At 39.5% G+C, this 23712-nt stretch overlaps 1 protein-coding gene across 1 annotated transcript in view; it reads right to left on the bottom strand.

Annotated features, from left to right (window-relative positions):
* Positions 1-22710, bottom strand: part of ube2k.S (ubiquitin conjugating enzyme E2 K S homeolog) — a 33035-nt gene extending 10325 nt beyond the window's left edge. Inside the window, 3 exon segments of the mRNA NM_001086821.1 lie at positions 445-503; positions 8543-8636; positions 22511-22710. Of these exon segments, the coding sequence (NP_001080290.1) occupies positions 445-503; positions 8543-8636; positions 22511-22573 (216 nt within the window). The 5' untranslated portion in view covers positions 22574-22710.
* Positions 22711-23712: the final 1002 nt, after the last annotated feature.

Below are 23712 nucleotides of genomic sequence, written 5' to 3'. Positions count from 1 at the left end.
TTTGCCCGGGGTAACACTGCGGGGGAGGGGGGGGTCTATGTAGGGTAGGGTTTTTTTTTAAGTTTAGGGTTGAATTCTCCTTTAAAGGAGAAGGAAAGGCATATTTAATTGGGGGTGCCAAAAGTTAGGCACCCCAAGTGATTATATATACTTACCTCACACCCCGGGCCAGTGCTCCTATCAGCAGAAAACTGCACTGGTACGGGGATAATTCCAGAGAGCATCAAGGAGCTATTATCTTCCTTCTTCTTCTTCACCCCCAAGTAAGGAGTGCCTTTCCTTCTCCTTTATTTCCCAAAAGGGTCACATCCATTTCCCAAACCCCTAAATTTATTTCACTACTGAAACATTCTCTTATACCTCTTTTGGGAAACAAAATCCCTAGTAGTATATAATTGTCTCTCTATATCTTTGTTAGAGCTGCCATCCTCTACATTGACTTACCTTAGGGGGGTTAAACGGGTAAGTTTCTGGAATTTTGATTTCTAACTGGAATCTCCCACCTGAAATGGAAAAGTAGGGAAAAAACATTATTCTTTCCTTTAAATTTAGTGAATCCCAGTTGGCATGAAACACCTGCTATTGTATAGGAATCATCTGACTTTACTTAAAGTGGATCTATTGCGAAAATAAAAATGTAATATAAGCTTCATCAAATGGAAATAAGAAGCTTTCTAAATATAAATCAATTAAATATTCTGTACCTTTTATGAAATAACCAAGTTACTCTTCATTGTTCCACACTTTGCAACCTGTCTCTCTTTCTTTTCTCTTTGTGCAGTAGGTGGAGTCAGGTTTTAATTGACCGTTAAGTCTACTACATCCTTTGGAGGGGATTGCTAAGAAGAAGTATTAGAGCTCGCTCCTTTAAAATAACCAGCTCTGATGAAAATGCTGCATACAGGGTGTGTGCATGAGTCAGTTATTTTGTTAGCTTTTGTGTTGGAGCTGGTTATTCGAATTAGCTCTAATACACCAACTAGGAAAGGAACCCCACTTAAAAGACATATTAGACATACCTGTCAATCAAAGTCTGACCCAAATCTCAGCATGAAGAGAGAATTGTGAGAGACGGGTTGCCAAGAGTGCGATTTCTAAAGAGTCACTTGATTATTTCATAATTACAGAATTTTTAATTGATTGTTTTTAGAAAATGTCTTATTTCAGCGAGATGACGCTTATATTAAATTTTCATTTGCGCGATAGTTCCCCTTTAACATCAGCCTGAACAAACTCAAGTAGAGCAGCTTAGTCATTTCTGCCATTCAATATAAACAGACAATTTAAACAAAGGAGAAATAGGCCAAATATTTTAAGTACAAACAATAGTATCGCAGCAAAAAACATTCTATGACTGCTAGCATGCACAGCAAAGTGAATATATTTAGTATATTTCTACTGAAATAAGTGTTACTGCATTAAAGGGGTTGTTCACCTTTAAATGAACTTTTAGTATGATGTAGAGAGTTATATCCCGAGACAATTTGCAATTAGTTTCCATTTTATATTATTTGTGGTTTTTGAGTTACCGTATATACTCGAGTATAAGCCGAGTTTTTCAGCCCCCAAAATATGCTGAAAAACTCTACCTCGGCTTATACTCGGGTCAAGCGCAATAACGGTCACCGGCGTCTAAGAATAGTCGCAGTCATCCAAGAATAGTCGCCGGCATCCAAGAATAGTCTCCAAGAATATTCGCGGGTGTCCAAGAATGGTCGCCGGCATCCAAAAACGAGACACCGGCACCTCCAATGGGAGCAGAAACCCTCAATTTTTTGATTGAAACTTACCAGAAGCTGCAGCATTTCTCACCCTAGGCTTATACTCGAGTCAATAAGCTTTACCAGTTTTTGGAGGTACAATTAGGTACCTCGGCTTATACTCGGGACGGCTTATACTCGAGTGTATATGAGGTATTTAGTTTTTTTATTCAGCAGCTCTCCAGTTTGAAATTCCAGCAGTCTGCTTGCCGGGCCCAAATTACCTTAGCAACCATGCATTGATTTAAATAAGGGACCGGAATATAAATAGGAGAGGCCTGAATAGAAAGATGAGTAATAAAAGGTAGCATTAATAATAAATGTGTAGCCTTAGAGAGCATTTGTGACCCACATTTGAAAACTAGGAAGAGTCAGAAGGCAATAATTCAAAAAAAATAAAAAAGAAAAAATGAAGACCAATTGAAAAGTTTCTTCGAATTAGTTAACATACAGGTGAATCCCCCCGTTAAGGCTGTTGGCAGCTATGGGAAGGCATAATGTGAAGGCAACTATTCTGATACTAAACCCAGAGAACAAGCTGCACCATCACTTCTAAAATGCATTCACCATTATCTGAATAGTTACTGTTTTCATTCCTTGCACATAATCATGAGATTATGTGCATCAGTGATTTGCCACCTCTTCTTCTTCCTTTTCTGTAAGAGTGAGTGCATTTTGAAATGCTCAGCAGGATCTAGTCTAATAAAAGCAACAAGTACCTGAGCAGAAGTCACTGGGATGGCTTTTCGAGGCGTTGAAAGATCGGCCGATAAGAAAAAGTAAACTGACTTAAAAGCAACAATGTGGAACATCATAAACTCATCAGTACAGACAGGGTACTCTCTTTATAAGCATTGCTGATCTTCCATTGCTATGGGATCCATTATCCGTAAACCCGTTATCCAGAAAGCTCAGAATGACAGAAAGGCCGCCTCCCATAGACTCCATTATAATCAAATAATCCAAAATATTTAAAATAATCTCCTTTTTCTCTGTAATAATAAATCAATAGCTTGTACTTGATCCCTTCTAAAATATAATTAATCCTTATTGGAAGTAAAACCAACCCATTGGGCTTATTTAACTTTTACATGATTTTTTAGTAGACTTAAAGGGGTGGTTCACCTTTATGTTAACTTCTAGTATGTTATAGAATGGCTAATTCTAAGCAACTTTTCAATCAGTCTTCGTTTTTTCTTTTTTTATAGTTTTTGAATTATTTGCCTTTCTTCTGACTCTTCCTAGTTTTGACTCCACTGACTCCATCTAAAAAACAAATGCTCTGCAAAGGTGGCCATAGACGCAAAGATCCTATCGTACGAATCGAGGATTCGTATGATTTACGGACCATGTGTGGAGAGTCCCGAAATTTTCAGATCGGTCATTTGGTCAATCGGACAGGTTTGATTTTGTCCCGACCGTCCCGCCCGAGCCCATTGCGCTCTCATCATAATTTCCATAGGGCCGAACGAACGTTCAGATTACCCCCGATATGACCATGCCCATTAGTGGCATATCGGCGAAAGATCGGCTCGTTTGGCGATGTCGGCAAATGAGCAGATCTTTGTGTCTATGGACACCTTAAGGCTACACATTTATTATTACTGCTACCCTTTATTACTAATCTTTCTATTCAGGCCTCTCCTATTTATATTCCAGTCCCTTATTCAAAACAATGCATGGTTACTAGGGTAAATTGGGCCATAGCAACAAGACTGTTGAAATTGCAAACTGGAGAGCTGCTGAATAAAATGCTAAATAACTCAAAAACCACAAATAATAAAAAATGGAAACCAATTGCAAATTGTCTCAGAATATCACTCTCTAAAAGTTGATTGAAAGGTGAACAACCCCTTTAAGACATGAAGATGCAAATTACAGAAATACCCCTTGTACGGAAACCCCCAGGTCCTAAGCATTCTGGATAACAGATCCCATACCTCTACCCCTTAAAGCAGGAGGTCCCCAACCTTTTTTTTTTCCCCTGAGTCACATTCAATTGCAAATAAAAGTTGGAGATCAACACAAGCGTGGGCTGCGATTGACTTTTGGTAGTACAGTTATGGGACCTGGGGTTTTCCGGAGAACTGACCTTTCTGTAATTTGAATCTCTATACCTTAAGTCTACTTGAAAATCATGTAAACATTAAATAAACCTAATAGGCTGGTTTTGCTTCCAATAAGGATTAATTATATCTTAGTTGGGATCAAGTACAAGGTAATGTTTTATTATAACAGCGAAAAAGGAAATAATTTTTTAAAAATTGGATAAAATGAAGTCCATGGAAGACAGCTTTCTTGTCATTCGGCTCTTTCTGGAAAACGGGTTTCCGGATAACAGATCCCATACCTGTAGTATGTGGTCTGGCAGCCTACAGGAGATTTGGTTTGGCAGTACACCTGGTTTTTAAGCAACAAAAACTTGCCCATAAGACAGGTATTCAAAAATAAGCTCCTGCTTTGAGGCCACTGGGAGGAACATCCAAAGGGATCGGTCAGCATCATGTTGTTCATGATTGGGGAGCACTTCCTTAAAGAGACAGTAGTGTATGCCGACAGTTGATAATGGACAGTTGAAATTTTTGTTTTTAAAAATTATTTGGATAAAACAGAGTATATGGGAGATGGCCATTCCGTAATTCTAAGCTTTCTGGATAACGGGTTTCTGGATCATGGATCTCATACCTGTAATAGATTTACATGTATGGCCAACTTGGCCAAAAGCTAAAGGGCTACAGGCTGGAAATTATTGATGCAAATCAATTTCACAGACCAATCACATCATTTGTCTTAGGACATTTTCTGTTCACAGGGTCCAAAGGCAAGTGTCTTTACTAGCCAATACCCAGCCCTAATAGTAGATTCTACTTGTAAATAGGCCAAAAGCAGTAATCTGTGAACAAACATGCATATACCTGCAATATACAATAAATATGCTCTCATACTTATTCTATATATTTACATATAAATCTGCAAATTTAATAACACTTCTAACTAGGGAATAATTTCTTCTAAAGAATTTCATTTCCAAAGAATAAAAGCAGGTATACATGGTTACCATGGCACCTACAGTGCTTGTACTGTATTTATATGCCATTTGTTTGATGCAATGTTATATAGATGTAGGGAAATTATATCTATTGAAATAAAAAGTAAAATTGTGAGAATAGCCCAGTAGCATAAAATTTTTTACAATTACTGTATGTGTATGTGTTTAAATATGGGTTGCTTTATGCCAAACATTTTTAAAGTGACTATAATAATGATAATCAAAAAAAATTATAAGATATTATAAAAATAATTGAAGGGCAAGTCAACACCAAAATAAAAATGTGCCTAATAAAAGAAAACATTATTCTAAGCAATATACATGCATCAGAAATTGTCTATGGTTTTTAAGTTAGTTTTATATGTATTGCTATTGAAAGCATTGTCTGTCCCTTTCTATTCTCTGCCCTGATGTCTAAGGGCAGAGACACACTGCAATTCTGGGAGATTAGTCGCCCGGGTGAAAAATCTCCTCTTCTTGTATGCCTTAAAGGAATTGTTCAGTGTAAAAATAAAAACTGGGTAAATAGATAGGCTTTGCAAAATAAAAAATGTTTCTGATAAAGTTAGTTAGCCAAAAATGTAATGTATAAAGACTGGAGTGATTTGATGTATAACAAGTCAGTCAGAAAACTACTTCCTGCTTTTACAATGACTGGTTACCCTGGCTACCAGGCAGTAACCAATCAGAGACTTGAGGGGGGCACATGGGTCATATCTGTTGCTTTTGAATCTGAGCTGAATGCTGAGGATCAATTATAAACTCACTGAACAGAAATGTCCCATGTGGCCCCCCTTCAAAGTTGCTGACTAACTCAGAGTTATAGAGCTGAAAAGCAGGAAGTTGGATTCTGGCTGTTTTATTAGACACCTGTTCACTCCAGTTACATTACATTTTTGCCTAACAAACTATATTAGAAACAGGCCCAGATTGGCAATCTATGTGTTCTGGCAAATGCCAGAGGGGCTGCTATAAGGTGCCATAGAAAGTCAGTATTTAGTGGGCTGGTGGGGGCTGTTTGGGCCTCTTTGTGGGCTGTTTGGGCCTCTGTGTACCTGAAATGCCAGGGCCTATTTTAATTCTCAGTCCGGACCTGATTAGAAACATTTTTTATTTTGCACAGCCTATTTATTTACCCAGTTTTTATTTTCACACAACTATTCCTTTAAGCTGGCCACAGACGCAAAGATCTAATAGTATGAATTGAGGATTCGTATGATTTTCGGACCGTGTGGAGAGTCCCGACATTTTTCGTCCCACGGAGATCGGTCGTTTCGTCAATCAGACAATTTAAAAGATTTCTGGCAGCTGCCGATAATATCGCTGCGTGTATTGCTGATCGTATGATTTTCAGTGGGAGACTGTCACCAGCTTTTGTCTGACGTAACATTTGTACGATTGCTGTCAGGGGCAGAACATCGGCTGATCTGTTCTTTTCTACTTTATTTGATCGGAATGGTTAGTGGCAGGTCGGGAGATGGGAAAGTCCGATCGTACGAGGATTCGTACGATCGGATCTTTGCGTCTATGGCCAGCTTATGGAATAGAGGCGGGGCAGACAATTACTTTCACTTTCCATTCAGAACATCATAGATGTCACTGCTCTCCCCACATTCCCTTGTTCTCTTCACCATTTAATTGTGTAGCCAGGGCATGGGGATGGACATCAGGTCCCCCATTCTGCAGCACAAACAAGATTCTGAGATGATACAAGGCTTGTCTTAATAACAGTGTCCACAAAATGGCTCCTGCCTGATTGCTATTATTATGAAAATAATGAAATAATTTATATAGTGTAAGCAAAGTTTATTTTGCTTGACTGATTTGATAAAATAGGATTCTGAATAATTTTGTTGGCTGACGGGTCCCCTTTAATTGGCTTATGTGACCTAACATGTATAGTTTGTGTGCACTGTGAATCGCAGGATCCCAGGGGGCGGTCTTTATTTTTTAAAATGGCAGTTTTCTATTTATGATTACCCAATGGCACACACTACTAAAAAAGTATATTATTATGAAAATGGTTTATTTACATGAAGCAGGTTTTTACATAGGAGCTGTTTTATGCAATATCTTTTTAGAGAGACTTACATTGCTCGGGGGGTTTAGTTTTCCTTTAATAATCAGCCCTTAGAATAAGATTCTATCATAGATGTTACATCAATTTCTGCTGCTTGTTATTTTCGTAAAGCCCCAAAGCTTAGTTTCCCCAGAAAGCAGCCCAGAGTACACTGAGCATCTGCAGTGAAAAAAAGGGTTTTTGGAATAATCAGTCCTTTAGGTTTTTCCTCCTTGCCGGTCCATTTACAGTCTCTCCGCTGTTCCAAAACGAATCCAATATATATAATAAGTGAGACCAGCGCCTGAGCATCTGCAGTGTCACTGACACACAAAAGAAGGTCTTAACAAGATCAGAAGATAGGGAGCTGTCCTGGATGTGTACTAGTGATATGTGGACTAATTCCACCGCTATTTACATATTCACGCATGTATCTCCCCTTCAGTGACATCATGGATAGGCGGGTCAGGTAAAGGTACATAAAGAGATGGCTTGCCAGGTCAGGGAGCGTTCTGGGGAGGGTGCCACTTTTTGTCAACCCTCACATCGCTACTCTTTACGGTTATAGGGTTGTTGAACCTCTAATCTAGTACAATCAGTTTAGTATAGAAGATACATAATTTCTAGCCTTATTTTTTTTATGTTTTAGTTCTCCTTTAAGAAAATAAACACATAGAATTGTGTGTACCCCACTTAATATTTAAATCTATAGTGACTGAAATGAAACAGATTGGACCATTATACCCTCCCACATGCTACCATACAGTTATTTGATGTGTGTCAATAGAAAACAGATAGTAGAAATATACTGAAATTCATACAAATACAGTAAATTCCTACAAAACATCTGAATTATCATTACTTAGATTAACCATAAAGGTATGGGATCCATTATCCAGAAAGCTCCGAATTACCGAAAGGCCATCTCCCATGGATTTCAATTTATCCAAATTTTTAAAAATAATTTCCTTTTTCTCTGTAATAATAAAACATTACCATGTACTTGATCCAAACTAAGATAGAATTAATCCTTATTGGAGGCAAAACCAGCCTATTGGGTTTATTTAACGTTTACATGATTTTCTAGTAGACAAGGTATCAAGATCCAAATTATGGAATGATCCATTATCTAGAAAGACCCCAGGTCCCAAGGATTCTGGATAACAGGTTCCAAACCTGTAATAAAACAGTAGCTTGTACTTTATCCACACTAAGATATAATTAATCCTTATTGGAGGCAAAACCAAAACCTATTGGGTTGATTTAATATTTATATGAAGGTATGAAGATTTTCTTTTTCTCTGTAATAATAAAACAGTAGCTTGTACTTGACCCAAACTAAGATATAATTAATCCTTATTGGAGGCAAAACCAAAACCTATTGGGTTGATTTAATATTTATATGAAGGTATGAAGATTTTCTTTTTCTCTGTAATAATAAAACAGTAGCTTGTACTTGACCCAAACTAAGATATAATTAATCATTATTGGAGGCAAAACCAGCCTATAGTTTATTTAATGTTTACATTACTTTCTAGTAGACTTAAGGTATGAAGATCCAAAGTACAGAAAGATCCGTTACTTGGAAATCCCCAGGTCCTGAGCATTGTGGATAACAGGTCCCATACCTGTACAACAACACTGTGTAACTACCCAACCAAAATCATGACTTACCTTCATACGGTGTGTCTGGTGGTCCAGCTATTTCACCACGAAGCTCTGAGAAATTCTCATCTACAAGGTCTACTTTGATTTGGTTTTTGCTGGTCTTAAAGGAAACAAGAAATTATGTTAGTGCCCAAAGTTCTGAGAGCATCGCTTCTCCTGCACTCAGACTATAGTCAATTGTGCATAAACGAAACTTTGAAGTGACAAGCCAAATCATACCAAAAAGCAAACATTTGAGAAGTTGGTACGTTATTATTATTCTTGGCCACAGTGGAGTTTATAATGTAAAATCCCCATCACACTCACATTAGGATCATTTTCATTAGGCCCATAAGTATTTGGGCAGAGACCAATCTAATTTTGGTTCTGTACATTACCACAATGAATTTGAAATGAAACAACTCAGATGCAGTTGAACTGCAGACTTTCAGCTTTAATTCAGTGGGTTGAACAAAAAGATTGCATAAAAATGTAAGGAACTAAAGCCTTTTTTTTAACACAATCACTTCATTTCAGGGGCTCAAAAGCAATTGGACAAATGAAAAAACTGAAAATAAACTGTTCATTTCTAATACTTGGTTGAAAACCCTTTGCTGGCAATGACAGCCTGAAGTCTTGAACTCATGGACATCTCCAGATTCTGGGTTTCCTCCTTTTTAATGCTCTGCCAGGCCTTTACTGCAGTGGCTTTCAGTTGTTGTTTGTTTGTGGGCCTTTCTGTCTGAAGTTTAGTCTTCAACAAGTGAAATGCTGCTCAATTGGGTTCAGATCAGGTGACCGACATGGCCATTAAAGAATATTCCACTTCTTTGCTTTAATAAACTCCTGGATTGCTTTGGCTGTTTGTTTTGTGTCGCTTTGACTGCATTTAGCTGTATTTGAGCAAACACAATGTCTGAACACCTCAGAATTAATTTGGCTGCTTCTGTCCTGTGTCACATGATGGATAAACACTAGTGTCCCAGTGCCACTGGCAGCCATGCAGCTCAAGCCATCACACTGTCTCCCAAATGTTTTATACATCATGTGCTATGGATCATGGATCATGAGCTTCTCCATACTTTTTTCTTGCAATCATTCTGGTAGAGGTTGATCTTGGTTTCAATGTTTTTCCAGAACTGTGCTGGCTTTTTAGATGTTTTTTTTTTTTTTTAGCAAAGTACAATCGAGCCTTTCCATTCTTGATGCTTCTGAGTGGCTTGCATCTTGCAGTTAGGGTTGCCACCCGGCCGGTATTTTACCGGCCTAGCCGGTAAAATACCTGCCAAGGCCGGTATTACAAATTTACCGGCAATGTAGCTGCCGGTAAATTTGTAATACGATCAAAAGGAGCCCTCGGCCTGCCCCCAATCCCCTGAAACTTACCTTTTTTTTTGTCTCTTCTAGCAGCCTCGGGTCTCCGTTGCGTGGCCCCGCTTCTTTTGCCATCACGCCACGCCCCTTTTGACGTCGCGTCACGCCCATTTGAGGCCCCGCCCCCAGCAGCCGGTAAAAAAAATAAAATAAAAGGTGGCAACCCTACTTGCAGTGCACCCTCTGTATTTAATTTCATGCAGTCTTCTCTTTATGGTAGACTTGGATATTGATATGTCTACCTCCTGGAGAGTGGTGTTCACTTGATTGGCTGTTGTGAAGGGGTTTCTCTTCACCATGGAAATGATTCTGTGATCTGTTGTCTTCTGTGGACGTCCAGGTCTTTTTGCGTCGCTGAGTTCACCAGTGCTTTCTTTCTTTCTCGGGATGTACCAAACTGTAGATTTTGCCACTCCTAATATTGTAGCAATTTCTCAGATGGGTTTTTTCTGTTTTTGCAGCTTAAAGGGATACTGTCATGGGAAAAAAATGTTTTTTTTCAAAATGAATCAGTTAATAGTGCTGCTCCAGCAGAATTCTGCACTGAAATCCATTTCTCAAAAGAGCAAACAGATTTTTTTATATTTAATTTTGAAATCTGACATGGGGCTAGACATATTGTCAATTTCCCAGCTGCCCCAAGTCATCTGACTTGTGCTCTGATAAACTTCAATCACTCTTTACTGCTGTACTGCAAGTTGGAGTGATATCACCCCCCCTCTCCCCTCCCCCCCCCAGCAGCAAAACAAAAGAACAATGGCAAGCTAACCAGATAGCAGCTCCCTAACACAAGATAACAGCTGCCTGGTAGATCTAAGAACAACACTCAATAGTAAAATCCCATGTCTCACTGATACACATTCAATTACATTGAGAAGGAAAAACAGCAGCCTGCCAGAAAGCATTTCTCTCCTAAAGTGCAGGCACAAGTCACATGACCAGGGGCAGCTGGGAAATTGACAAAATGTCTAGCCCCATGTCAGATTTCAAAATTGAATATAAAAAAATCTGTTTGCTCTTTTGAGAAATGGATTTCAGTGCAGAATTCTGCTGGAGTAGTACTATTAACTGATGCGTTTTGAAAAAAACATGTTTTCCGATGACAGGATCCCTTTAAGAATTGCTTGTTTAACCTGCATGGAGAGCGCTTTTGACCACATGTCTGTTCACAGCAAAATCCTCCACATACAAGCACCCCCCCACTCAAATCAATTTATACAGGGGCCTGACTAGGTCAGTTTGTCACAGTTACAGAGATTAATAAATAAAAACTAACCCATGTTCTATTCATTCATTTTTAGAATTGTATTTATGAATGGGTGAAAGTTATATCTCACTGTCACAGATAAATACTGTTCTAAAAATCCCATAGAAATGAATAGAATGTGGGTAAGTTTTTATATTTTAAAGGGAGTTCAACTTCCAAACACTTTTTTCAGTTCAGATTGTTCACCAGAAATAAAGACATTTTTCAATTACTTTCCATTATTTATTTTTTTACTTTTTTCCCAAAATCTAAGTTTAAAGTTGAATGTTGTCTGTGGTGTTTAGCTCTGTAAGTCAGGTGCGGACTCTGAACTGTTACAATTTTGCAACATTTAGTCGATACATTTCTCAGCAGCATCTCTGGAGTATTAGCAACTATTGTATCAATTCTAACAGCTGCCTGTAATGAAACCCAGAGATTCTGCTCAGCAGGGACAAAGATAAGAAATGTATCAACTAAACGTATCAATTTAGAACAGTTTACAGGGTCGGCGACCCCCCTCCCAGAGCTGCTTTAGAATGTGAAAAATGACACTTTACACTTCAATATTATAAAAAACGGTGACACATAGAAAATAGAAAGTAATTGGAAAAAGTCGATATTTCTGGTGATCTATATTACACCAACTAGTTTGAAGGTGAACAACCCCTTTAATCTCGACACTCAAATTTTGATAATTCTGCCCCTATTTGTAGTCTTCATCAAAAGTGCTTATAAGACGGGGATAACGGGTGACCTCCAGTTACGCTCCTACTCTAGACTTTGTTACCTACAGCTCTTATATTTTGCCAAGAAAGCCATATTGATGCATTGGAAGTCACTTAACCCTCCTACACTGCAATATTAGCAAAAGCTGATAAATGATTCTCTCTCAAATCAGAAACTGACCTATCTGTCAAGGGGCTGCCCTGAAAAATTTGATGCTGTCTGGGGTACCTGGTTGAAAGTACAAACAGGTTAACTACAAGTATTCTAATATAATGTATATGCCAGTCTGTACTTTACCTCCCCTCCCCCTTCCTTCACAACTTTCTTTTCTAATATCTATTTCTTCTCTCTCTACCTCTACTATTCATATTGTGTATGTTGAATTTTTGAAAATTTTAAAATAAAAACTTTAAAAAAAAAAAAAAAAAAAAGTGCTTATAAGACAATTACCCCCATTGTTGGGAGGCCAATGACCATGAGAGAATAAAATGGTCTGTGCCTCAATTATTATCCTATTTAAATTAATGTTAAAATAGTTAGTAGAGATATGTGTATATATTAGGGATGCATCGAATCCAGGATTCAGTTTGGGATTCGGCCTTTTTCAGCAGGATTTGGATTCGGCCGAATCCTTGTGCCTGGCGGAACCGAATCCAAATCCTAATTTGCATATGTAAATTAGGGGCGGGTAGGGAAATCACGTGACTTTTCGTCACAAAAGAAGGATTTTTTTCCACTTTTTCCTTTCCTGCCCCTAATTTGCATATGCAAATTAGGATTTGGTATTCGGCCGAATCTTTCACCAAGGATTCGGTCTAATCCCAAATAGTGGATTCGGTGCATCCCTAGTATATATAGTGTATGTAAGTGTATGGAGGGGTCAGTGTATGTATGTATGGATGCTCGGTTTCATTTGAAGGGGGTTGAATTTGATGGATTTGGTATTTTTCAAAGCAGATTTAACGATAACTATGTCTCAGTGCAAAATGGTCCCATTAGTCCATGAATCACGCAGGAATAGAGCAGTCAATTATATTATCTGAGCAAGGTTTTTATTTCCCCCTGACAAACAAGGCATACTCTTTATAGCTGCAACACAGAATTGAAGGCAGCTTATGCCATAATGACAAGCTGCACAGTCCTGTTTGGGCACGTCTCCTCTGATGAATAGGACGAGGGGCGGTTCACCTTTAAGTTAACTTTTAGTTTGCTATATAATGGCTAACTCCAAGCAACTTTTCAATTGGCCGTCATTATTTATTTTTTTATAGTTTTTGAATTGCATTTTTCCTCAGACTCTTTCCAGCTTTCAAATGGGGGTCACTGACTCCATCTAAAAATGAAATGTTCTGTAAGGCTATAGATGCATTATGATACTTTTTAGCTATTCAGGCCCTCACCTAATCATTCAAAAAAAAATTATATCAAAAGATATCTGTCCCAAGGCCTTTTCTTTTAGTAAAAAGACACCTATGATTAAGCACCGGAGGGTGTGAAATGCGTAAGGTGGGCCATGTTGGGTCAGTATGTATCCGATTTTTAATGCGAATATAAATAAATATTTTTTTTTACTAAAAGAAAAGTCCTTGGGACAGATATCTTTTGATATAAAAAATGTTTGTATGTGATTGCCTGTGAACTGGGACAAGTCACTTTGGCTTAATTGGGGATTTACAGAATTCAGATGTGGACACCCGATCGTTGAATGTCTCACCTAATCATAATCCAGTCTCTTTTTCAAATCAGTGCCAGGTTGTTAAAAACTGCTAGCTGGAGAGCTAAATAAACAGCTAAATAACTCAAAAATCACAAATAATAAAAAATTAAAACTAATTACAATTTGTCTCAGAATATAACCCCCTACATCATACTAAAAGTTAATTCAAATGCAAACAAACCCTATAAGCATTTGGATGAGGACAGGCACAGATATCAAACTCAAAGTACAGTTTGATAATTTGTTCCCAATTCTTAACCAGCACCGAGATAATGGGCTTGTATAGCTGTGCTCTCTGTTGTCTTTTGTGGACATGCAGCTTGCAGATCAGCATACCTGATGGGGTGCTATATCTATTATTAATCATAGGCTACAACTATAAACGGGAAGAAACTTCTTACTGGTGCCAAAATGTCCCGATTGTCACATTGCTTTTGTGTTTAGCGATATGGGAGATTTAAAACCCATAGCTCACACAGGACTATAGTTTTCCCTTAGTGACCCCAACTGATAATTCACATTATAGGATGAATTTGAAAACACTTGTAGCATAGTTACATTTGACATTTTCCTAGGATTTCAGTCTCTCCTTGTAACTGATCATTTTCCTTTAATTTAAAGAACATTGTATTTACTTGCAATTGCTTAATTGCTTTCCAGGCCCATGACTATGACGAGAAGGTATTTTACAGTTTATCTAGAATGAAATTTCAAAACTAGTTTATCTAATCTCACTATTAAAGAAGAACTAAACTGTAAAAATTAATATGGCTAAAAATGGCATATTTATATGCTGAACTTATTGCACCAGCCTAAAGTTTAAGCTTGTCAGTAGCAGCAATGATCTAGGACTTCAAACTTGTCACAGGGGGTCACCATCTTGGAAAGTGTCTGCGACACTCACATGCTCAGTGGGCTCTGAGCAGCTGTTGAGAAGCTGAGTTTAGGGGTCTTCGCTAATTAGCAAGCAGTAAATGAGGTTCCCCTGTAATATAAGCTGATGCTACAAGGCTGATTATTACATTCTGATGCTAATTGCACTGGTTTCTGTGCTGCCATGTAGTAATTATCTGTATTAATTACTAATCAGTCTTATATTGTGACATTTCTATTCTGTGTACTGTATATTGTGCGTCAGTCCCTAAGATCAGTAAGTGACAGCAGCACAGAGCATGTGCAGCAAATCAGCAGAAAAGAAGATGGGGAGCTATTGGGGCATCTTTGGAGACACAGATCTTTACTGCTAAAGGGCTGTGGTTGCATTGGGCTAGGACAGAAGCCCAAAGCATAATGCACAACAATTATAGTCTATTTTGTTAGTTAGTTAAGCTTTAGTTTTCCATACACAGGCCAATAAAATCTGCAGACAGACCGAGTCGGCAGCTTAATGGCCCATGTGGTGGCCATCCGACGGGCACCCCTGATCGATATCTGGCCGAAAGTTGGCCAGATATAGATGGGGCAGGGTTAAAAAAATCCCGTTGGATCACGGACGCATCTGTTCGCTGATGTGGTCCCATGATCGGACCGCCCGTATTGCCTCCATTCTGATGCGATCGTTGAGCCCTAGGGCCCACGATCGGATCAGCCCAATATTGCCCACCTCAATGTGGCATATAGGGGAGAGATCCGCTCGTTTGGCCAATGAGCAGATCTCCCTGTGTATGGCCACCTTTAGGATATTCCATTTGGCACACCTTGCATTACTCCGCATTTACCCACAAATCAGCAAGCTACCAATCACTGAAGGGATATCTTACACTAAGACTTTTTAATATAAAAAAAATAGATACATTTATGCATGTCTTTTCTTCCTGAGTAAAACAATGATTTATTCCTACACCATGGAGCGGTCCTCTGGCAAAAGCCACTGCTTGGTAATAGCTAACTTGCTATCCTCTATGATTTCCAGATAATGTGGCAACCATAGGTCATTCCTTTTAAAGAAGAAATTTTGGCAGCTGCCATGTATGCTTATAAAAAGATTGTTTTTGTTTTCACTATGCTGCTGCTGCTGAGAGCCAAGATGTAGGATTTGTTGGAAATTGCCAAATCATCAGCATAAAGTGAGGACTGTACCAGCCTAGAGAATCAGTAGCCCGTAACACCAATGGAGTTCATAGTTGTTCACAGCAGCTCGCCATCTTACTGTATATTGTGAGTTGATCCCTATACTAAGGTAACTAACCGCAGTCCAGAACATGTGCTCTGAATCAGCAGAAATGAAGACAGGTTGCTACTAGAGGCGAAGATCACAGTTAAAGGGCTCTAGGGGGTTTATTCATATCAAAATTAATTGTTGAGCTTTTCAACTGGAGAAATAAAATGAACAGTATAAAGAGGCCCTTACATGCTCCCCAAAAAAAACTTTAGTGTGTTATTCCCCCATTTAGTCATCTACCAAATGCCAAGTCAATAACATAAGAAACAAAGAAAGTGAAAATGAAAAACAAATAAGGGGATATTTTTTCTAACAAGAACAGCTCTTATGCAACAGATATAATGTGTATGATAATCCAACTAGTTAGAGACAATGCTCAGACCAATAAAGCTTTAGCAAAACCCTTAATCTATGGGTCAGGCACAAAATTTAATGTGCCCATATATAGTTAGATACATATACATATATATATATATATATATATATATATATATATATATATATATATATATATATATATATATAGTTAGATACATATACAGGTATGGGATCCATTATCCGGAAACCAGTCATCCAGAAAGCTCCAAATTAGCCGTCTCCCATAAACTTCATTTTATCCAAATAATTAGGGATGCACTGAATCCAGGATTCGGCCTTTGTCGAATCCTCCTGCCCGGCCGAACCAAATTCGCATATGCAAATTAGAGGTAGGGAGGGAAATCGCATGACCTTTTGTCACAAAACAAGGAAGTAAAAAATGTTTTCCCCTTCCCACCCCTACTTTGCATATGTAAATTATGGTTTGGTATTCGGCCGAATCTTTCGCAAAGGATTCGGAGGTCCGGCCGAATCCAAAATAGTGGATTCAGTGCATCCCTACAAATAATATACATTTTTAAAAATGATTTCCTTTGTCTCTGTAATACAGGTATGGGATCTATTATCCGGAAAGCCGTTATCCAGAAAGCTCCGAATTACAGAATGGCTGTCTCCCCTAGACTCCCTTTTATCCAAATAATCCAATTTTTTAAGAATGATTCCCTTTTTCTCTGTAATAATAAAACAGTACTTTGTACTTGATCCAAACTAAGATACAATTAATCCTTATTGGAAGAAAAACCAACCTATTGGGTTTATTTAATGTTTACAATATTTTCGGGTAGACAAGCTATGAAGATCCAAATTAAGAAAAGATCAATTATCTGGAAGACCCCAGGTCCCAAGCATTCTGGTCCATTTAAGCTGGTCATACATGTGGAGATCCAGATAATCTTTCACCCACATGCCTGCCTTTGGTTGGATAGTCCAGCTGGCACTATACACGAGCCAATAAGCTGCTGACTCAGTTGAGAAGGAACCAGAGGGCAGCTTTTATTGGGCCGTGTATTGCCACCATTGTTTGCTTTGCAGGAATCAAAAACTTATGGAGCCCTGGCCTTTCCCCAGCAATGAGATTTTCTCATGGAAACAAAAACAGCATCACTGGACCAACTGAATACGTTGGCTGTGGCTAGGGTTGCCATCGTTGTTAAAAAGAATTTACCGGCCAGTGGAGGGGACGGGAACTTAAGGGGCAGGTCATGGTGCGGAGCTGCGGGTTGTGTAGCAAAAGGGGGTGTAGCCACATTGCCAGAAGACGAAGAAAATGTAAGTTTCCACCTGAGGTCAAGGGCTTTTGTTAAGGGTATTACAAATTACCGGCAGCTACATTGCCGGTAAATTTGTACAACTGGCCACAGCCTCGGCAGGTGTTTTACCGGGTAGGCCGGTAAAATACCGGCCGGGTGGCAACCCTAGCTGAGACAAATGGGGTGATTATGCTGTAACTATGAAAAAAAAAATTTCTGTAGAGGTCATTCCCGGGAGAGGTTCTATTCCAAACTCATCTGATGCTGCCTACAGAAAGATAAGTAAAATGTGGTGCTGCGAGTGAGATTACCCATTGTAAAATGTAACTGCTATAACTTTTTGATGACGCTGCTCAAGGAACCAGCAGGACTCTCTACTTCAAAAGAGCTACAGAATGACTGAATGTTCTGGCCCTGCCTACAAAGCTACCGAAGCAGTTTATTGCCAATAGATTAGCGACAATAGTGCAAGCTATAACACTATATTTATTCTGCAGAATGCTTTACCATACCTGAGTAAACAGCTCTAGAAGCTCCCTGTTTGTTTAGGATAGCAGCTGCCATATTAGCTTGGTGTGACATCACTTCCTGCTTGAGTCTCCCCCTGCTCACTCATAGCTCTGGGCTCAGATTACAGCAGAGATGGGAGGAGGGAGGGGGAAAGGAGCATGCTCAAGTCCTAGCCCTGGAGGTTTAAGATGAAAGAAGGAAGTCTGATACAGAAGTCCATGTGTACACATTAGAAGGAGAGAAATGTGGTGCTTTTTTAACAAAGGACTCAAAGGGTTTACTGGTGTATTTATAGAGAGCTTTCTGATAAAGCTTACTTTTAATGTTAGCCTTTCCTTCTCCTTTAAAATGCTGGTGAGATTACCAATCTTACATTTGTAACTGCAATAAATTTTGAATTAAGGGGTAAATTTATCAAAGAGTGAAGTTCCGCCACTAGAGTGAAATTCCGCAGCTCTCAATTCATTTCTATGGGATTTTGAAAGGCGTATTTATCAATGGGTGAAAGTGTAAATTCACCCTTTGATAAATACGCCTATAAAAATCCCATAGAAATGAATGGAGAGTGGCGGAATTTCACTATTAACTTCACTCTTTGATAAATATACCCTTAAGTTTCTCTATAAAATGCAGCACGAACTCTCACTCAGTCAAAAGAAGTTCGTATTGAATGTGTGTAGGAGACTAGGAGGCTGGGGCAGCCTTTAATCTGGAGCACACGAGAAAGTTACTAATGTGGCACCAAATTGCACTATATTTGCAAGCGCAAGTATAGTGACATACACAGTGGGGGTCATTTATCAACACTGGGCAAATTTGCCCATGGGCAGTAACCCATGGCAACCAATCAGATTGCTGTATTCATCTACCTGCAGCTATCTTTAAAAAGCTTATCGGTGATTGGTTGCTATAGGTAACTGCCCTTGGGCAAATTTGCCCAGTGTTGATAAATGAGCCCCAATGATTGTGAGCAGCAGATAGGTCAGTGCATATTTATCAGACTGCCACCTTCTATTTATTTCTATTGGACTTCTGAGGGCTTATTTATCAATAAACAAAAAATGTGCCTAGCCTTAGATGAATTACACTTTGTACATTCCTGTCAGTATGTCTTTATGGAAGTCTCTTCTACACACGTCCTACCACTCAGTGCTGTCTTACAATACTTCATCCCATAAGCAGATAGCAGTCACTTTTACATCATGTTCTGTCTATAATTACAGTTTCTCATACATCAGTGCCTTAGATCTCTATAGATATCTGCCTCTCAAAGCAAGTCTCTTATAGCCTTTCAAACATCTCTAATAAATTCCTGTAGTAAATTTCAATGACAGTCTCTAATACACTCCTGTACTAACTCTCCATGACAGTCTCTAATACACTCCTGTACTAACTCTCAGTGACAGTCTCTAATACACTCCTGTACTAACTCTCAGTGACAGTCTCTAATACACTCCTGTACTAACTCTCAGTGACAGTCTCTAATACACTCCTGTACTAACTCTCCATTACAGTCTCTAATACACTCCTGTACTAACTCTCAGTGACAGTCTCTAATACACTCCTGTATGTCAGTGACAGTCTCTAATACACTCCTGTACTAACTCTCAGTGACAGTCTCTAATACACTCCTGTATGTCAGTGACAGTCTCTAATACACTCCTGTACTAACTCTCAGTGACAGTCTCTAATACACTCCTGTACTAACTCTCCATTACAGTCTCTAATACACTCCTGTACTAACTCTCAGTGACAGTCTCTAATACACTCCTGTACTAACTCTCAGTGACAGTCTCTAATACACTCCTGTACTAACTCTCAGTGACAGTCTCTAATACACTCCTGTACTAACTCTCCAAGACAGTCTCTAATACACTCCTGTACTAACTCTCAGTGACAGTCTCTAAAACACTCCTGTACTAACTCTCAGTGACAGTCTCTAAAACACTCCTGTACTAACTCTCCATGACAGTCTCTAATACACTCCTGTACTAACTCTCCATGACAGTCTCTTATACACTCCTGTACTAACTCTCAGTGACAGTCTCTAATACACTCCTGTACTAACTCTCAGTGACAGTCTCTAATACACTCCTGTACTAACTCTCAGTGACAGTCTCTAATACACTCCTGTACTAACTCTCAGTGACAGTCTCTAATACACTCCTGTATGTCAGTGACAGTCTCTAATACACTCCTGTACTAACTCTCGGTGACAGTCGCTAATACACTCCTGTACTAACTCTCAGTGACAGTCTCTAAAACACTCCTGTACTAACTCTCCGTGACAGTCTCTAAAACACTCCTGTACTAACTCTCAGTGACAGTCTGTAATACACTCCTGTACTAACTCTCAGTGACAGTCTCTAATACACTCCTGTATGTCAGTGACAGTCTCTAATACACTCCTGTACTAACTCTCAGTGACAGTCTCTAATACACTCCTGTATGTCAGTGACAGTCTCTAATACACTCCTGTACTAACTCTCAGTGACAGTCGCTAATACACTCCTGTACTAACTCTCCATGACAGTCTCTAATACACTCCTGTACTAACTCTCAGTGACAGTCTCTAATACACTCCTGTACTAACTCTCCATGACAGTCTCTAATACACTCCTGTACTAACTCTCCATGACAGTCTCTAATACACTCCTGTACTAACTCTCAGTGACAGTCTCTAATACACTCCTGTACTAACTCTCAGTGACAGTCGCTAATACACTCATGTACTAACTCTCCATGACAGTCTCTAATACACTCCTGTACTAACTCTCCATGACAGTCTCTAATACACTCCTGTACTAACTCTCAGTGACAGTCTCTAATACACTCCTGTACTAACTCTCAGTGACAGTCTCTAATACACTCCTGTACTAACTCTCAGTGACAGTCTCTAATACACTCCTGTACTAACTCTCCATTACAGTCTCTAATACACTCCTGTACTAACTCTCCATGACAGTCTCTAATACACTCCTGTACTAACTCTCAGTGACAGTCTCTAATACACTCCTGTATGTCAGTGACAGTCTCTAATACACTCCTGTACTAACTCTCAGTGACAGTCTCTAATACACTCCTGTACTAACTCTCAGTGACAGTCTCTAATACACTCCTGTACTAACTCTCAGTGACAGTCTCTAATACACTCCTGTACTAACTCTCAGTGACAGTCTCTAATACACTCCTGTATGTCAGTGACAGTCTCTAATACACTCCTGTACTAACTCTCGGTGACAGTCGCTAATACACTCCTGTACTAACTCTCAGTGACAGTCTCTAAAACACTCCTGTACTAACTCTCCGTGACAGTCTCTAAAACACTCCTGTACTAACTCTCAGTGACAGTCTGTAATACACTCCTGTACTAACTCTCAGTGACAGTCTCTAATACACTCCTGTATGTCAGTGACAGTCTCTAATACACTCCTGTACTAACTCTCAGTGACAGTCTCTAATACACTCCTGTATGTCAGTGACAGTCTCTAATACACTCCTGTACTAACTCTCAGTGACAGTCGCTAATACACTCCTGTACTAACTCTCCATGACAGTCTCTAATACACTCCTGTACTAACTCTCAGTGACAGTCTCTAATACACTCCTGTACTAACTCTCCATGACAGTCTCTAATACACTCCTGTACTAACTCTCCATGACAGTCTCTAATACACTCCTGTACTAACTCTCAGTGACAGTCTCTAATACACTCCTGTACTAACTCTCAGTGACAGTCGCTAATACACTCATGTACTAACTCTCCATGACAGTCTCTAATACACTCCTGTACTAACTCTCCATGACAGTCTCTAATACACTCCTGTACTAACTCTCAGTGACAGTCTCTAATACACTCCTGTACTAACTCTCAGTGACAGTCTCTAATACACTCCTGTACTAACTCTCAGTGACAGTCTCTAATACACTCCTGTACTAACTCTCCATTACAGTCTCTAATACACTCCTGTACTAACTCTCCATGACAGTCTCTTATACACTCCTGTACTAACTCTCAGTGACAGTCTCTAATACACTCCTGTATGTCAGTGACAGTCTCTAATACACTTCTGTACTAACTCTCCATGACAGTCTCTAATACACTCCTGTACTAACTCTCAGTGACAGTCTCTAATACACTCCTGTACTAACTCTCAGTGACAGTCTCTTATACCCTCCTGTACTAACTCTCCATGACAGTCTCTTATACACTCCTGTACTAACTCTCAGTGACAGTCTCTAATACACTCCTGTACTAACTCTCAGTGACAGTCTCTAATACACTCCTGTACTAACTCTCAGTGACAGTCTCTAATATACTCCTGTACTAACTCTCCATGACAGTCTCTAATACACTCCTGTACTAACTCTCCATTACAGTCTCTAATACACTCCTGTACTAACTCTCAGTGACAGTCTCTAATACACTCGTGTATGTCAGTGACAGTCTGAAGTCCAGTCCAGTAGTAGTTGTACATATCAGACCTATAAGTAGACCTCACACTGATGTGTCACTAGGGCAGACTCCTATAATACTCCATAGTGACAGCTTTGCGGATCGATACTATACGTCTGCCATTAAGGTTTCCCTTCTTTGTATATAGTAACACACACTTCAGCCTTCTCTCACCTCTTCGCTTTTCAGCACCTCCTTGAACTCCCTTTTGATCCTCTGAGCTGCGATGTTCGCCATAACTGGCCCAGTTTTCGGACTTGCACCGAGTCACGTGAAATTGCTGCAGTGCACGTGAAGTACGCCAGGCTTCCTGCCTCCGCACTCTCCCGGCCCCGTGTGCTCTGCCTCCACCGCCCCACAGAAGCAGCACAACAGTACACTGCAAAATGGCGAATCTGACACATGCGCAATAGAAAAATCAGGGCGGCCCACAGGAAGAACTTCCCGACAGGGCCCCAGTCCACGTCACTTGGGCAGTCCTCCCAATGAGACGTAAGAGCGCGCCACAAAAGCCGGGCTCCATTCATTTGGGGTCAGTCACGTGATGTGTCCCTGGTCAGCAGTACTGAGTACATGTTGCCTCTAGCAGCTAAATTGTACTACACCAAAGGTCGCAGCCTGTCACAATGCGATTATTGTTAGAGGTTGGACTGGTCACCTGCCTCTGTGATGCATTTGTTTCAGCAAAATGTAGATTATACCACATTCACAAGTCACCTGACTATTACTGGAACTCCAGAAGGTTCCCTGCTGTATGGGCACTATTTGTTCTCTTGCTTTTCTGTGGCCCTGACCTACAAACTCTTTCTACAAAGAAATATCTGAGTTTTGACATTTCCTGAGGTTATTTGCCCCACACAGTTGACAACAAGGCCAACCAGTTAAATCACACCTGGTTATTAAAGATGTGTCCCCAAATCATTAGGAACCCCCAACTGAAAAAAAAACATTTTCCTCTGGGCTGGTGCTTATTTTACCCTGTTTCTCCAGATTTCTTGTGCCTCAGTTTGACTTCTATACTTGCACATCCACAGTACAGTCCTTATATAAGTTTGTATATGATATAGATTAACCCCTCATAATCCTTTTGTTTTGTTTATCATTGGCTGAGCTTTCAAAGTAGCAACTTCCTTTTAATATATAACATGCCTTATGGAAACAGTAGTATTTCAGCAGTGACAAAGTTTTTGGATTAACAGAAAATATGCAATATGCATCATAACAAAATGAGACAGGTGCATAAATTTGGGCACCCCAACAGAGATATTACATCGATACTTAGTTGAGCCTCCTTTTGCAAATGTAACAGCCTCTAGATGCCTCCTATATAGGGTTGCCACCCGGCCGGTATTTTACTGGCCTAGCCGGTAAAACAC

Source organism: Xenopus laevis, chromosome 1S (assembly GCF_017654675.1).
Source record: "Xenopus laevis strain J_2021 chromosome 1S, Xenopus_laevis_v10.1, whole genome shotgun sequence".
Taxonomy (NCBI): domain Eukaryota; kingdom Metazoa; phylum Chordata; class Amphibia; order Anura; family Pipidae; genus Xenopus; species Xenopus laevis.
This window is presented reverse-complemented; position numbering and strand designations above follow the sequence as displayed.